General features: G+C 43.3%; 2 protein-coding genes across 3 annotated transcripts; both read right to left on the reverse strand.

Annotated features, from left to right (window-relative positions):
• Positions 1-45: 45 nt before the first annotated feature.
• atp6v0cb (ATPase H+ transporting V0 subunit cb) lies at positions 46-7,055 on the reverse strand. Its single transcript, XM_079182053.1, has 3 exons — positions 6,794-7,055; positions 1,318-1,501; positions 46-1,049 (listed from the first exon to the last, which is right to left on the reverse strand). The coding sequence occupies exons 1-3, from the start codon at positions 6,864-6,866 to the stop codon at positions 845-847; spliced, it is 462 nt and encodes a 153-aa protein (XP_079038179.1). The 5' UTR covers positions 6,867-7,055; the 3' UTR covers positions 46-844.
• A 3,089-nt stretch (positions 7,056-10,144) lies between these two features.
• Positions 10,145-17,277, reverse strand: tbc1d24 (TBC1 domain family, member 24). Of its 2 annotated transcripts, XM_079183269.1 has the most exons (7): positions 17,213-17,277; positions 13,870-14,972; positions 13,300-13,458; positions 12,917-12,980; positions 12,502-12,597; positions 11,601-11,841; positions 10,145-11,350 (listed from the first exon to the last, which is right to left on the reverse strand). In XM_079183269.1, exons 2-7 carry the CDS (start codon positions 14,853-14,855, stop codon positions 11,196-11,198), a joined length of 1,701 nt encoding a protein of 566 aa, XP_079039395.1. In that variant the 5' UTR covers positions 14,856-14,972; positions 17,213-17,277; the 3' UTR covers positions 10,145-11,195. The 2 variants fall into 2 exon arrangements, with proteins under 2 accessions (XP_079039395.1, XP_079039396.1); XM_079183270.1 differs by lacking the exon at positions 17,213-17,277 and having other exon boundaries at positions 13,870-15,103.
• Between the last annotated feature and the right edge of the window lie 476 nt (positions 17,278-17,753).

A 17,753-nucleotide genomic window follows, 5' to 3' on the forward strand; every position in this document is an offset into this window, starting at 1 on the left:
ATGGAGAGGAGATGAAAATTTGGAAATTACACTTGTGAGACCCAACACGGGGCGCACACACCTTTAATGCAAACAGCAGTACTACAGGAAAAACACGGAAGTTTGAGAATGTTTGCGTAATGATTAGAATACAGCTACACACAAAACTCCCACTTCACCAGCAACATACTAAAGGCATTCTTAATTATTAAACCAAGAATTACATCCAGAGGAATTCCAACCACTTATCACAATTAACCCACAGTGCATTAAATCTATCTATGTAGATATTTAGATGTCTGTATATATGTATAATATATCCTGGGGAATTAAAGACTTTTGCTGCATTAGACAGTTCAATGAACAATTTCTTATAAATAAAATCAGTGGAAAAAAAAGAAAGAAAAAAAATCGTAAGTCCATATACATTTCTCTTTACAAATAGATCCTCAAGATTAATGCAGAAATTGTGTCAACTCCCCAAGTTGATATGTGAGGAGAGAAAGCCTGTCGGGCCGTTGGTCAGCTCTCTAAGACCGGAGGCTAAGCCGCCTCAAGGCCTGAAATAAGTGGAGGGAAAAAAGGAATCTTTATCATACAATTTTTAAACACACGCACACAAGACAGACAAATCACTACGTTGCGCATTTACAAGTTGACTATCAAATTGGGACAACTGTACACATTGTTGAGATAAGACCATATTTATGTAGCCATTTTAAAATCTTTTTTTCCCCCCCTGCCTTTCACTTCTTTCATCTCGAGTGGCAAGAAGTTTTACAAATATTTTTCCCCGTTTTACACTTTTTTTTTCTCCAGCAGCAACATAAAAGGACAAATCTTGTATTTGGAGACGTCTGGGTGTTTATTTCGTGGAGAGAATGAGGGCAACGATGAGCCCGTAGAGACCCAAGACCTCGGCGAAAATCAAGATGAGGATCATGCCCACGAAAAGCCTCGGCTGCTGAGCCGTGCCCCTCACGCCCGCGTCGCCCACGATGCCGATTGCGAAGCCTGCCGCCAACCCGCTGAGGCCCACGCTCAGCCCAGCTCCCAGGTGGAGGAAACTCCTAAACACACACAGACAAAAGTGTTGGTCAGCACAAGGGATGTCGATGATCACAATCTTAGCAATAAAAGAAACATTTAAACTGTGATCAGAGCCTGTAATGCATGCATGGAGCTAATGGTTTGCATTACAGGGAAGTAGTGTAGAAGCTGTTCACTCAATGTTGAAGGTTTGAGTTTAGCCCAACAGTAATCAGTCTTCTTGCTACTCCGTGTTGTCTCTTGTTGTGCGTTTTGTGTTGACAAATATGCGTGATCAGCTGAACTCACTTGTAGAGGGTGACCCTCTCTGAGATGTTGTTGGCAATCAGCACTGCTACTACCAGGCCGTAGATGGCTATGATACCCGCCATGACCACGGGGATGATGGACTTCATGATGAGCTCCGGCCTCATCACCGACATGGCGGCAATCCCCGTCCCGCTCTTGGCTGTGCCATAGGCTGCTCCCAAGGCTGGCGGGGAAGAGAGAGAGAGAGAAGATCATTTTAGTAAATAAACAAGATTTATAGGACTATAGGCAGTAGACTGACGACAGAAATCAGAGGGCCCAGCTGAATAATGAAGCAGAAGTGAAATAAGAGCTGGATCAACAATACGACTACTGTTAGTTTCTGTTCCCCTTAAAAATCAAACATGTCTCCATCGGGGAATTTAGCTCGAGTTCAAAAGGGAAAGAACAGATCCTGTTCTTGCGGCTAAAAATCTGCTTTGTCACATGGTGCTCCTCGTCTCCTCAAACCGCTTCAGCCCTGGTGATCTTCAGAACGGACCCTGGCAGACCGCTGCAGAGTTCTTAACCACTCTCTGAATGAAACGGGCCTCATTAGGTTTAGGCACACAGTGAACTGCTGACATCACAAGAGAAGCAGGATGCCACATCTCCAGAGATGGCATCAGCACAGGATGGGCACCGGGGCTCTGGCTAGCGCCGCCATAATGTAACGGGGGAAGGAGAGCAAAAAGGGCTTCATCGGCATATTGGCTACGTCAGCCTGTGATGCTGAGGAGGAAGCACAGTGCCAACTACGTCACACTGCAGGAGGCGAGCGAAAGAGACACATCAATAACCAACCTGCTCGAAAATTAGAACGCATATATAACCAAATATAGAGCAGACATGGATTAAGAACCGGGGATAATCTACACAGCAACAAAGAATAGCTTCCAGGTGAGATGACGGAGAGTCAAGTCAATTATAATCATAGCACAATATCACAAACAATACAATCTGTACAGCCTAAGACGCCTTCAATCCGTAGATACGGAAGAAACTACTAGCACTAGGACTAGCATGTGTGCAGCATGTGTGCAGAATAGACCAACGAGTCTTTTGCAATACTCAACAAAACCTGTCCGTGTGCTATGAAACAGACCGGCTGGTTGGACAAGATCTCCCCACATCTAAAAAGGTGTGTGTCTGTGTGTGTGTGTGTGTGTGTGTGTGTGTGTGTGTGCACGAGTGCGTAAATATAAATGTGTTTCGTTTTCTCCTCCACAGCAACAGCAAGATAAACAAACTCTCAGAGACAGAACAGGCCTCCGCATAGCAACTCATATATTGGTCCATACATGCTGTGGCAGTTCTTCGACTTTACAGCAGTATTAAATATATTTTCCTGCCCATTCTAGAACAGCTGAGGACATTTCATATTTTTCACAGAGTTACAGATGTTGCTCTGATGCTAAATATAGCCATCTGTCCTCTGCGGGCTCTCTATTGCACTGACAAAACATGTCAACAGCTAGTGTGCACAGAACAGAGTAAAACATGTCTGCATAATCTCATGTAACTGGGTTACAAGACAGGAGCAAACATGATGATGATGAAAAGCATCTTGCGATATAATCTTGGAGAGCCTTTTGCATACAGCCCGAGGACGCCTGCCCTGTGCTCTCATTTCTTGGGACAGTGTGCTGAGCTAGCCTGGAGATAGTTCTTGTTAACGCAAACACTAGCTGTGAGGCCTTCTGGCAAACGGATCTAGAGGCAGACAGGAAGACGATGTGGACCAATCTTTAAAATGTGCACATGGCAGCCAGCCACGGCCCCAACTACTTACATTGATTCATCACGAGACTGATGCCATCAATCCGAGGTTAAATCACTCTTGCACATGCACAGAGATGTGCTCGAGTAAAACTGTGCACCGTTTTCTCAGGCAGCGACTTTGTTATTTTGACTTTGTTTAAGTGCCAAACTACACTTTTTAAATACAATGCATCAAACAAACTGATTTACAGCAGCTTGAAGAAGTACAGACCAGATATCAGATCCAATTAAAACAAACCTGTACATTTAGCAACGCATAACATTAAAAGACAGTATTGTGGAAACACCTATGGCATCCTCTGAAAAGGTGATTCTTTTAGCCATTCAGCGATCCATCAACAACCAGCACAATGTTACGCTTGCCCTCATCAAGAAACACCAGAAACCTCAAACATTGCCATTTTGACCTGAAGATTAAAGGTTCGATGTCTGGCAAGGAACCTTGTGCAGTGGTGTGGAGAGACAACCTCTGGATATTAATCCTAATCCCCTCAGTTTAGGTAAAGACCCCCCCTCCCCCTGTTTATTTTTTCCTCCCTGCAGTATATTTGATGAATGGGATGCCCTTGTGACGTCTTGTGATGTCAGAGTAGGAGGAGCCTCTAGCTGGGGATGATCTTGCATGCAATATGCCCACGCACTACACAGCATATTGGTGTTCTCTGACGAGTGGGCGAGTAGGGAAGTACTCCGAATGACAGAATCGGTAAGGTCATAGTATGAAGTATTTTCCTGCTAGCTGCAGCGCACATTGTGTAAAAATATGAGGCTGCACGCAGAAGTCATGAGACTCAGAAGCTGAGGGATGTCTAGAGCAGGCTGCCATCATCAATTACACATCTCCATTGAAGAGTGTGTGTTAGAGAGAGAGAAGGATGATGTGAATGGGATTTAAAGGTCAAACATCTGAAAGCATAAAATAACGTTGGCTATCCCACTGAGAGAGTAAATACAGAACAACTGCAGCACAGGCAATTGGAAAAGGCAGCGGAGCAAAGAGATGCAGTTTTAGGATGTATCGCAAAAATGCATCTTAAATTGTTGTCAGTGAAAAGTGGAAGATAGTTACGCTATAATGTGGTGCGAATGGATAATGGCACCTTGTGAGAGTCGCCTGTTGTGGGCCAGGCATCGCTAAAGGCAGTGCTCAGGTCTGGACACCATCACAAGACTACTAAAACAATGCAACATCACCTGACACCTGACAATCACAGCAACTTACAGCCCATCCTAGAAATGTTTAATTACAACAAAAGTGCCTTTTGCCGTGTGAAATGTTGAGCCTCCATCAATATTTTACAGGCCTTATGATGGATCAACTCCCCGAAAACACATCAGATTGCAGCCATGTTAACTGCAGCTTGTGTACCTGCCGAGTGAAGGCAATGCGGAAGTGTCTTAAAACTTGCATTCTCTCTACTGACCAGCTGGGGGCGACTCCTCCAGTTGCAAAAAGAAGTCCGATTGCATGGAAGTCTATGAGAAAATGACTACTTCTCACTTGATTTAATCCCTCAGTAAACATTGTAAACATGGGTTTATGGTCTCAATCACGAGTTTCAAGTCTTCTTCAATACAGCATGATGTTCCTTTGGTAAACTATGGACCCTTTCAGAGTAAAATAGACAATAAATCGGAGTATGTTTTAGGGCGGTCTTAATGTGATTGACAGGTTGTCACTCCTCCGCATTCCAACTATTGTAACTTCCGTTTATCGGTCGCAAAAAAACATGGCGACGGCCGTAATCCAAGACGACGACGGCAAAATCCCCCAATTTGAGGCTTCAAAAATGCCAGTCCACAAACCAATGGGTGACGCCACGATGACTACGTCCACTTCTTATATACGGTCTATGGTGTGTAGACCATATATGTAGTGAGAAACACCAGCTACAGGTTCCTATCAACAACTCATGAAGATCCTTAACACTTATGTCTGAATCATCATGTGTCCCCATCAATCCCACCACTACCACAACATCCCTTCTTTGTGCCAGCATGATCCCCTCCCTATAAGCTAATTCCCCAGCTGTCACTCCCTCACCACCACAGACTAGCACTACCGCTAGAGCCTCATGGAACACCACCGCTATGCTGCCCTTGCCCCATCACTACACATTAAACCTGAGCTATGACAAGATCAGGGTTGGTTTTAAACAGTCAGCTGGTTCTCATTTCCTGGTTGGACTAAACAATATAAAATCATGTACTCTCATCATGTGACTTATATCATATTAGCTGAGATGCCTTATTGTGCTGCCAACGTTGACACCTCAAACAGCAGTAATCAGGTCAGATTTCAGCAATACTCTAAATCTCCAACTGAAATTATTTGTTTGAGATGTGTCATTACCATGCAGCCCAATTTGATTGGTTTAAAATATGTTAAAGATAAATATACACGTGTTGACACAAAATAAAAAGGGGAACAGAATGCAAGAAAACAGCTGTCTAAATATATTAAAAGGGTAGCCATTCACCGGTGATGTCCAGTTCACCACCATAAACAAGCATGTTTTGCCATAAGGCCTCGAGCTACTGCAGGTCAAGCCCTCTGCAACATGGTCAATTAGCTTGTTGATTTCTCATTTTCCCACCAGTCACCCTCATCCCATGTAGGCCTTTGCTGTGAGTGTATCATCGGCATATGATGTAGCACTTGTCTAATAAACTAGTAAAGGATCCATAAAACAAGTATAAAAGCTAGTTTCAAAGTTCACTTTCTTGGCCACTTGATTCTTTCTATCCAAAACATTGACAACAGTGGTTTCACACCACTGTCTTTTGTTAAAATCAGCCATCATAACTTTGAACAGGTTCACTGCTAACTTTTAGAGTTATACACCAGCAGTAGCCAGACGGGAATTCCAAGTCAGAAGTCTCATCATGTGATGATCATGTGACCTTGTGTCATTCCCTTGCGCAATAAGGAAGTTAACCAGCTGATTCTGCGTTACACTTGTTATCAGAGTTGTAAGAGAAGGCGATTTTTGTCTAACTTGCGTTAAATAAGTTGTGACACCACCTACTTGACAAATAGAAAATTGTAGTAGAACAGCAAACACCACTCAGAGCGACGTCAATACCGTAATTCATTAGTTAATGGTCTCTACTCGTAAGCTACATTAAATAATTGTGTGTGAAACGTATCACCAATTGCTTTTAACACCCCGCATGACATCTGGCAGAAAAGGTGCGATTAGTACCGAGCTAAACATCTTCTGCTAAAGTGCAGAGAGCTAACATAAAATATATAAATACACACCTAAAAACACACCAAACGTGCTATAACCGAACTAAGCTAACGTCAAAGCTAACGTTTGTTACGTTAGTCGTCATCAGCTAACGTAGCTAACTAGTCATGACTAGTCTTTATGGTCTGTCGTTGAAGCAGTAATGCTAGCTGCGATACTTCTATTAAATTAACAGTACTCACAAAACATTGTCAGATTAAGATTAATCAAAGTCTACCCAAGCTGTCGCTTAAGTCTACATATATGACAGCTCAAGAATAGCATCGATGCTAGCGGACGTCTTTCACAAGTAAGCTTCAAGAGACGCACCACGGTTAAAGATTCAAGGCACCCTGTAGGGAATGATATAAACGCAGAAGGTGTTAGCAGTGAATCCACACGGTCTACATTTAGTAATTAACAAACAGCTTGAATATGAAAGGTGATCTCGTGATAATTACCGCTGAACACCATGGCCGCAGAGGCGCCCATCACTGCGAAGAACGGAGCGTATTCGGGAGATTCGGCCGACATTCTTTCTCACACAATATAAAATACACTAAATATACAAAATTAATTACTGCTGTTGGACTCAAGTAAATCACACTAAGCGAAACCCCAGCGAAGGCCACAGGCTTGAAGTTATAAACCGGATGACAACAGGAACCGTCTGACAACCTAACTAGCAGTGTAAACGGTACAGTCACGACTCTTCTGATAAATACCCGGCGCAGCAGCACAAAATGGCGAAGCGGAAAATATCACCTGACTTGCGGATAAAACCTATCACTGCCTGGGTGTGGGGGGCGCACTAAAACTAAGTTCGTTAATAATATACTGTGCCACACGATGCATGTATGAAACAAGATATATGGATTTAACTAACATTAATAACGTATTCCATACAAATAAAGTGTTTTATATTTTTTATTCCTTTTTATTTTTTTATTTTCTTTGAAGGTCACCCCTCTCAGGCATCACTTTGGTGTGCTCCGCTGCAGGCTTCCCCTTTGATACCAACGCATTCACCCTTCAAAAGCAACGGGTTGAAGTGATGGGGAGAAGCAAGAGGGTGTGTGGAGACACTGATGGGCTAGGAATAGGTATTTGTGATATGGTACAGATGAAGAAAAGAAAATCAAGACACCTTTTATTTCAAATGCCTTAATACATTATACATCGTATATGAATGTCATGCTCCAAGAGACCATCACAGTTGATGAAAGTAACCTCTCCAAGAGGGCCACTGAAATTCAAACACATTTTTGCATTTTGCACCAGGACTCTACCATGCAGCAGAGGGTGTTTTTTACAGTCAGCTGTGATATGCAGCAACGTGGAGCGTGACAGTGAGAGAATTTGAGGCTAAGTGTGTATGGTTGAGTGTGCGTGTATGTGTGTGTGTGTGTGTGGTGGGGGGAGGAAACCGAGAATCCCCATTACAATCTATAGCTCCCAGCAAGAGCAGGTTTCAGAGATGCCGAGAGAGGAGGGGTCGCTGGAGCTAGGACATCATGGGAGTGATGAAGTGTGTGTGTGTGTGTGTGTGTGTGAGTCAGAGAGAGCTTGTGCAGTCCCTACATCTCTTCCTCCATCCATCCCTCCATTCTGCTCCCTCTGCATTGCCTTGTCTAGTCAGCACCAGAGAAGGACCCCTCCCCTCAGTACGGCTCCTCTACTCGTGATGCAATTTCTACACCACGCAGCATCACAGGCTTCCTTCCATTCAGACACTTTACTCGACCAACATCTTACTCCGGCTGCCAAATGCAAGGTTGCACTATGCAATTAAATAAAGATCATTTTGAGCAATGGATGTGTGTGTGTGTGTGCAGTGATGCATTAACAACAAAAAGGTCACAATGAACGAGGTGATTTTCACTTGGTTTTCTCTTTCCCTGCTGACTGACTCATAGATCCAGGCTGACTCTTATAGGTGGATAGGTATGTAGCCTTTCTGTTGAGGTTAGCTTACGATGTTCCTTTCTGGGATACATACTCAGCAGACATTTGCAACCATCTCATTTGACAACATGCAGCAATATGTTAGCCTATTGTTTTGGGTGGATGGATACGAGGATTAGGTGAATGCTGTTGTCCTTGAGTGGCATTGGTCAAGGTTGTAAAAGGAGAGTTTAAGAGCACAGCGTTATTTTTGATGGTTGGTCTTTGAGATGGTGCTTTAAGGAAGGGAAACGGGGAACTGAGACATTCTCACACGACCATGATTCAAGATAGCGTTCAGGATGCACACAGCAAAGCATTTGCCACCAGTCATTAATTTACACTACACTGTGATTCTAGATCTATAGATCCTTCATCAACTGACAGTCCAACTGTGAGTTAGAAAGGCCCGGGATCTAAAGGAAGTCACTGAGCTAAGCTACACTTCTCCTATGGCCTGGTTTCAGCATGTGACCAAAAACATAACTCTGCTTTCATTCTCACTGGGATAAAGACCTCAATCATTTCCCAATCTTAAAAAAAATGCCAATGTTTTGGAAACTTTAATCCTGCATTAGTGGCACATCTTTGCTTTCTCACATGAAATTAGCCCTAAAGACACAATTGAAATGATTGTTGTCATTGAAGGACATGATGTACAGTTCACAAGGATTAGTTGTGACATGTAATCAGAGACCTCCCTCTTTTCCAATAACCAGATTTGAAATGTTCAATCTGTGAGACCAAAAAAACACTTGTCAGAACCTCCTTGTAGCCCGCTTCTTAATCCCCGTCCACAGCCCCCTTGCTATCTGATTAGCGGGGGCTGGTGAAGGAGAGTCCCATCTCAGTGTAGGGTTAAAGATTTAAGCCTCTTACTCCATGAGGCTGGAAAGCATGGTTTTCAGGAGATGCGCCAGACCAACACCCAAAGGAGCAGCTAAATATAGACGTGCATGTGCGATTAGCTGAGTGTGAATCCTGAATGAACAGCACAGACTTGGCTTCACGGAGTCGATACCACTTACTGTAAAGAAGGAATTACTCCAACACGTTGCCATCTAAGATACTAAATTGCTTCAGGCGCATTAGCTTGTGCCACACCCACTGCAAATGAATTGCCCATATCTTTTTTTTAAACAAATTTAATCGGAGGATGTCAGTTGCAGAATTTGTGTTTAGCAAATGTAACAATAAGCTCTATTATGCAGTTAAGCAGACTATGGAAGGAGGCTTTTACGTATATATTTGTAGATTTATCTGACTCATCCCTGTTAAATATTTCCAGTCATGCCGTTCACCGTCAGCTTCCACAAAGTGCAGACTTCCAAACAAAAATAGAAGTGTGCACGAGTGATTTAGGAGTCACACAGTTAGCGTTAGACCTTCCTACTGTAGATATGCAATGTGCAACATTTCATGTATTTACTCAAAACTAGTGTTTAGTTTAAACCAAGATGTTTCCCCTACTAATTTATTGTGTCGACTATATGCACGTTTTCCTTTGAAGGAAAGATCTTTCAAAATTGGAAATTTTCGTTGGTATTAATAGATGCACAGAAGCCATCAATTTAATAATAAAAAAAAAAAGATAATTGCATGACATGGATTTTTACAATACTATTTAAACAGTGTATTTGTTGTATAATGACTTCACAGTCATTTTGGTGAACAGGCGTACCAGCTGTAACTACCAGGACTAGAGCAGGATACGAGGGGTTAGCTGACTTTAAAAGGCATCTGGCACACATCTGTGACAGTCTGAAGAATTGTCACCCCCTCTTTGCAAGGACGGAGCTGTGATAGATCTGAAAGAAAAGCAATGAGTAGTAGCAAGACAAACAAAGACCAAGTCACTTGTTCTACTGAATGCATATTGCTGTATTTTTCACATGTAAGATACATTTGTAGTTACTCAATGTCTCACTGGAGCACAGGTTCGAACACACAGATACAAACAGGGTGTATAACCCCCAACGACACTTCGCCAACAGGCCACACTTTTGGACTTCTTGTGCGACGGTCTTCACACTGCAAAGGACGGCGGCAGCAGGAACGGACGAGCAAACTGCATTTCTCTTCGTTACTTGCAAACCATAAACATTTTAAAACTTTTCAAAAGTGTGTTCTTTTGTATTCACATGAATATTCATATACTTTTAAAAATGGAGAAATTGCCACTCATTCAAAAGAAAGCCTCGACATAATGGTGCAAAATGGCAACACTCAAATTCACCACAAACATTTAGCACATTGATTCATCACGTACAGCAAATCAAAGTGGGGGGAAATTATTCAGGGCTCGACTTAGAACTCAGCTGACCTGGAACTTCACTGCGTTCATCTTAGTTTCAACATTAAAAAAAACACATCTCACCAAATCAACTCTCGACTTCACACATTTTATCTTTAACCTTATGGCCTGGTTAATATGTTTTAAGAGCCGCAGAGACAGTACATTTGGCAGATTGCGCCAAACCACAGCACATAAAAGACTGAATTTACATTCAGGAATTCAAATGTTTCAGCTCAACATGAACATGAACACACCACGGCCGACATTAAAAGACCTTTAAATGAAGCTCGTATTGGCTTTATCTACAGTTGATCCTGACTTCCTTCATATTACCGGACACGTTAACATACTTAGCACACCATAATACAAATCTGTAATTACAAAAATAAACAGAAAACAAACATCACATTTTTGTTCACATGTCGAATTTGGATTAACTGCATTAATAAATAAAAAATAGATTATCATATATGAATTTGCAGGACGGACATTGTTCTGTTTTCCACCTCTAACAGTTTGCAGGACCTTTTATGTCAAGATTTTCTGTTTAAAAGTGTTAAAATGTGTGTGCATGAATATGTGCCTACGAGTCTATGCCTGTATGGATCTACATGTGTAGAGTATTAGGAGGCCATGGCGTCCTGGAAGCCCCACACTTCTAGCAGTGCAACCTGGAAGCTCTCAGCACACAAGGGCGGGTTGTCAAAGGTGGCGCACCGGCCAGCGCGGCCGTGGTTGAGCTCAGAGTCGATGTAGAGAGCGTTGCCGTCGCCTCCTCCTGAGCAGACACAAGAGCAGACAGTTTGTATAAGTGACGAGATACTAAAGTCTGTAGTTCTGCGAATGTTTTTTTCAAAATTCCACCCTGAGAGATTCTCAAATCATAGTTTTAAATGGGATGAAAGGTTAACAATAAAATCCCATGTGAAATGTGATCCCCATGTGTTTAGAAAAAGACAAATACCACAATAAAAAGAGACCAGAAATGCCAAATACACAACAATAACATATAATAAAAATGCACTCACCCACTATGATGGAGTCAAAGTTACCCGCCATGAACATGGAAGTATTCTTGGAGTTCAGGTTGAAGTGGCGGGCGGAGAGGAAGGGCGATAGGCCTCCAGCAGGCTTCTCTGGCTGCTGTAAGCCATTGTTGTCTGAGTTCTGCCCCTCAGGAGAGGCTGTGTCTTCCTGAGTCTTGTTGGAGGAGGCTAACTCAGGGTGGCGGATCACCACCCACTCAAAACGCTCCATCTCTGGCTTCAGCTAACAAGGGAAACAGCCATTCATCATCAAATACACACATTTAATAAAGTAGTACTGCACATGTATTAATAGAAAAAGAGATCTTGATCTCAATGAGACCACATCTGACAAGACATCAGTCCTTGCCGACGATCTCCATTTTCACCTGGTGTCAGGTGACGGCCAGGTTAGATACTAACGGATCAGGTTACAGGAGTTTCCGATCTGTGTGTGCTTAAGTATTAGTGTGTGAGATGACGGTGTTTTTCTGGCTCAGACAGCCCACGGCTGTGCGTCAACACACAGATACCCTGTAAATAAATAATTCATACAGAAGGCATTAGAGAGCCGGTCTGTTCTGCTATTTCCAGCCCAGGTGATAGAACCGAAGCTCAAAGCAGAAAAGCTTCAAGAGCATGATGTGCGCTTGTTTTTGCGGATATGGCAAAGCCAGTATGGTGAGTTGTGACCTACTAGGCCGGCTTTCCCAAATGGGAGCCTGTCATGCCAAGTGGGGCCAGTGACACTGAAATCTGGAACATGTGAAAACAGCGTGGATGGTGCCCTCTGGTGGCTGTATGCTCAAAATGAAATCATTCTCCCTTCAATTTATCCCCAGAAAAGCTTCACAAAGTTAAATAAAATACAGACAGTAAGTCTAGAGAGTAAAAGTGCACTCACCCTGAAGACAAAGCACTCCCCTGTGCCAAAGAAGCTCAATTTGTTGCCTCCTCTTTTCCGCTCCTCCCAATCTGTGGACAGGAAGGCTCCACATACCTAAAAAGTAAAAAAAAAACAAAAAAACCCAATATGCATCAGTGGGTTTACCTCTTTGCTCATCTGCAACGCCATCATTCCCTAAAATAGTAGTTCACACGAGTGGAAGATTGCTTTCTGCAAGCTGCCAAAGTTCGTGCTGAGATCTGTTTGGAGCACCATAATCCAATCATACGACACCTTTTGATCGTGACCTCTCACATCTATTCAGAGTTTAGGTCAAGAATAAAACCAGAGTCTATATATTTGATTGCATTATTTCAAGATGCATCCTTAATTCCCTCCAACATGGTGGGAATCATGAGAGAGTGTTGCTTACATCGCCATCTGTGGTCCGGATGAGGAGCAGAGTGGGTTCGTAGCCTTCACAATGCGAGTAGAATCTGGAGGAAAATGGAATAGTTGAATTCATTACAACTAACCTTATACTGAGTCAATGGATTAAACTATCGGTTGGTAGATTTACTAAGGCACACATGCATGTAAAGACATTGTTTAAATATAGAACAAAAATCTGAGTGTATGGCTAAAACATTTTGATCCAAATTAACAACTTTCTTTTTGCTTCAGGCATATGTTTTTTGGTTTACGGCTTTGCTTTCATGTTGACATTCATACAGTATTTCTTTCCAGCAATTCTGGCCATAAATCAAATTCAAAGACTCAGGATTAATATTTTGAGGTGAGCACTGGTCAATGTACCTGGTCAGGCTGCAACCATGGGTGGAGGTGGTGAAGACGAGCTGTGGTTGACACAGGGCAAAGCGCTCGGGGATCCACGACCAGATGTCCCGCATCTCCTTGGCACTGACGATCTCAGAGGAGAAGGTGTCGGGGTTAAGCGCCAGCTGCACGTTCCGCCTGGAGACGCCCACAAACACAAGACACGGGAAGAGATGGAGAGGCACAGAATGTGAGGCAGAGCGCACAGTTGGTGACGCAGAAACCTGAAAGCAAATGAGCGTTTTTTCAAAATAAATAAAGATGGATCTGGAGAATAGCATAGAGAAGAAAACCCACCTAGGACTGTGAAACAACCAAGGCAGTAAACACAGGAGTGAAGTGCGGGTGAGACAGAAGATGGTGGATGGAAAGACATGGCAGAAACCAAACGAAGAGGAAACAAGAACAGAATGTGATGGAAGAGCAACTTGAAGCATTACCCAGAGCATGCTAGAGAACAGACGTTTTTGTCAATGTCAGTTTAAAATGATATAAAAACTAGCAGAATGCTCACAATTCACCGCGTAAAAAAGGGATTATTGACTATACCGCTTCTGTTTGACAGTGATGCCTTTCTGCTGCAGGGACTTTTCATTTGTGAGCTGCAGCAGGGTGATCTCCTTACGGCTAAACATGCGGATGGAGAAGGCCTTCTCCAGCAGCTTCTCTGGTGTGACGGTGGAGGCAATGCCCTTGACGAAAGCTTGAATGTCCTCCTTAACCTTGCTTGAATCCTGCTGCTGGTTGCCCGGGCCTCCCTGGGCCTCTGCTTTATGCTTGCGATAGAACTTGAGCAAGGCTATAGCCACACGGAAGAGAACTTTGTAGCCCTCCACTAGGTAGATGTCCAGGACCCTGACCATGTGGCTGAAAGGCAGGTCGCCCAACACCCAGCGCTGCCAGTCGGAGTAGACTTCCGCAACGTCCTGGGCTGTGGCCACGATCATTTTGTGGGCGGCTGTGCAGTACTTGTTGGCCAGGTCACCAAAAGTCATGGCGCTAGACTCATAGGCCAGGAAAGTCTGGTCCAGCAGTCGCTTGCCTGGCTCGTTGCAGGCCAGCATGCGGCTGACAAGCTCAAAACACTGAGCCTCGTCGACGCAGAAGTGCAGGAGAAGTGAAGTAACCGCCGGCAGTGACGGGCAGTGGGAGATGTCTGGAAACTGTCCGGCCACGCAGTTGATGATCTGATGGGCCGAGGCTACTGCCTCTGCCTTCAGGCAGTAACGCGGCAGAGGACTTCCATCCACGAACTCTGGAAGAGGGATGTGGGAGGAGGGCTTCTTAGTGGCTGCGTTTCCCATAATGTCACGATATACTTCTGCATCTGGGGTAACCGTGCGACAGGGAATGGCTTTGATGAGCTGCTGGTAGACTTGTGCTCGTAGTTTGTGGTTTTTGGCCCAGTAACCCTGCCGAGCCATCTGTTTGAACTCTTTCAGGTCCTGACAGTCCACCTTGGTGGGCCCGCTGCTCTTGGCCAGATCCCCCATCTGGTTCCAGTCCACAAAGCTGCCATAGTCTTCTTCGGCCATGGTGATGGAAACTTGCTGGTCTGCCTCAGTGGGAAGAGAGGCGGGACGCTCCGGGGTGTTGCTAACCTTCTGTCCTCCACGCAGAAGCCTATGTTTCTTAACTGTCCATGATGGTTACTGGAAGACACAAATGAGAAAATAAGAAGTTAAAAAAATCTGTCAAAATCAGTCACTTTCAGCAGCACTGGAGCATAAAAAAAACAAATTCTCTTTGATGTACAAAACCCTACAAGTCCTCGGTGGATTCCTACAAGTCTAACTGTTTATATACTTTGCTCCCATAAGAGGTGATTTGCAGCAAGTTAAAAGGGATGTGTTACAAAATGACCACAGTAAATCTGTACTGTGAAACAACATTAGCAATTTCCACTAATCAGATGTACTGTATGCTCTTAAGATCTTCAAATGGAAAAGAGCATTCACTGAACATCATGCATGTCATCTGAAGCGAAAACAAATCACGTAAAGCCCTCACTTGAATGGAATGCAGTGCAAGGCTAACTTAGTGATGCCACAAGACAGACACAAAGCAACTTCAGACGTCCTGTGATGCACAAATTTGTCATGGACAGATTCAATTGGCCGGGCAAAGTTTGATATTAAAACCGGGATCTCTGGTGGGGAGAGAAATAAAAACGTTGTTTATGCTGTAAAAGTTGACTGGCAATATATTTAGAAATTGACACTCATGATAATTTCCGCTTACCCACAAGATACACAAGATACTGTCGTACCTCATCAAACCATGTCACACTTGTTTTTCAATAGGTCACGTGGAGACGCATGTCCAAAGATCACTTGCAATATACTAAAAATGTCATAAAATCATCAGATCATTTCAGGTTACCATCCAACATGTCACATGGAGGTGCATACCGATATAATACTGAATGCAAGCATCTATGTAGAGAGATTAACGCTCCTACTCTGAGGGCATGTTAACCTCCATGTTGCCGTTTTACCTTTAGCACAGGATGTACTTTGTCAAAAAGGTAGACTGAAAATATAGTCTCAGAATCAGACAATACCAATATATATATATATATATATATATATATATATATATATATATATATATATATATATATATGTGAAATATATATATATATATATATATATATAGTCTCATCCCATTATGTATACAAGCGGATAGCATTCAGGCAATTCAAGATGCCTAACCCATCAACCTCAGGCTCCATTAGGTTCAACAGTAGTGCCGATCATTTAAAGTGGGGCCACTTACCCCATGATGACAAATGAACGTTGCATACTGTACAGGAAGGCTTGGCATAAATAACAAAGGTCCAAGGGTTGTTGGAGCTCTGGTAGTAGTATCCTGCCAATATGGCTGCTCTAATGTTGAGAACATTGCTCGTACAGTAGGTACCTGTCCTCATCCTGGGAACAGGTTAGCCTACTGACATAATGCGTACAGGTAGGTCTACATTACAGGATGCACAATTAAAGAAAAATGACAACTACACTAAATCTGTCTTGCATTGAATGAGCACTGACAGCTCCCATCAACGTGTGTTCATGCATTTTGCTCAAATCTTTTACAAAATCTTGTTTTCTTACATCTGATGCTATAAGTTACCTATCCAAAGATGACGTGTCGATTATCAAATTTAGCTAAACACTCAAGGTGACGTTACAGAATGGAGAAGGAAGCTGGAGCGTGCACTCTGCAGAACTGAACAGACGTGGTTAGGTAACGTTGCTGTGGGCGAATCACGGAATTTTTTTTTATCTCGGAGGCAAAGCAAGTGCAGATACAAAGACATTAGCACTGCAGTGGGTAACGTTACAGTGTCTGTGCCACCTTACATTACAGTATCTGCGGGTACAGTTGTGTCATCACACGGTGGAATGACAGCTGCAAGTGCACGCAAAGCTGCCGTAGCTGTATGTGTATTTATTTAGGTTAGCTAGCCAGCAGAGGTGATAGTAGCCCGTGCACACGAGTCACGGGGTATTTAACATTACCGCCCGAGTAAATCTGATTCACCCTTTTCCATTCAAACTTGCCAAGTTAGCATTCCTAGCGTTAGCTAGCCGCAAGCTGCTCCTGTCAGTGCATGCAAGGAGCTAACGAAACCTTAAACAGACACAAAAAGCTAGCAGTCAGACAACACAACACGCAGGACAGACACGAAGGCATGCAAAATCTCCCAAAACTACCACACAAAAATATGTTAGCTAACGTTAGCTAGCATGAATGGTACCAACCACTGGTTAATTTGGTCCGCAGGCTGTCTTCCGTCTTGGAGTTTGTTGATGTGAGGAGATTTCAGCTTGAATTTGTGTGAAAGCGATGCATTTAAAACTCAAAGCCCTGCGATAGGAACAAGACTTACCTCAACCGCACACGACCGGAGACTGGCAAGCAGACGACAAACGACTGACAACAAGTCAACTGACGTTATCCTTACCTGGATGTGAGATGTCTTGAGACGTGAAGCACTATTCATATGAAGTTGCCTCGAGCATGCGCAGTGCCTTCAACCTCTTTCTGCGTCTGTGAGCGTGCAGCTGCAGCTGCAGTGAGGGGCTCAGGTGGGCTGGTTAAATATACTGTTTACTGCCACTTCTATGTACGCTCTGGTTAATTAATTCACAAGAACTTCTCTTGTTATTAAAAAACAACCACAACAACTAATACGCATAATGTAGTCCTTATGTGCTTTATTTTTTTATATAAACTAGGCCTATACTTATACACTCATATTGCACACACACTTTTCAACACACTTCAATAACACATACCAGAGTGTTATATGAACACCACAAACCACCGATAATGTCCTATTGTGTGCACCAAATGCCTCATCTTTACTTCTATAGGCCAATTTACACTGCTGTGACCACGAAGAGGTTGTAGTAGTAGTATAGTAGTGT

The sequence above is a fragment of the Pholis gunnellus genome (genome assembly GCF_910591455.1).
Source record: "Pholis gunnellus genome assembly, chromosome: 21".
Classification (NCBI taxonomy): Eukaryota; Metazoa; Chordata; class Actinopteri; order Perciformes; family Pholidae; genus Pholis; species Pholis gunnellus.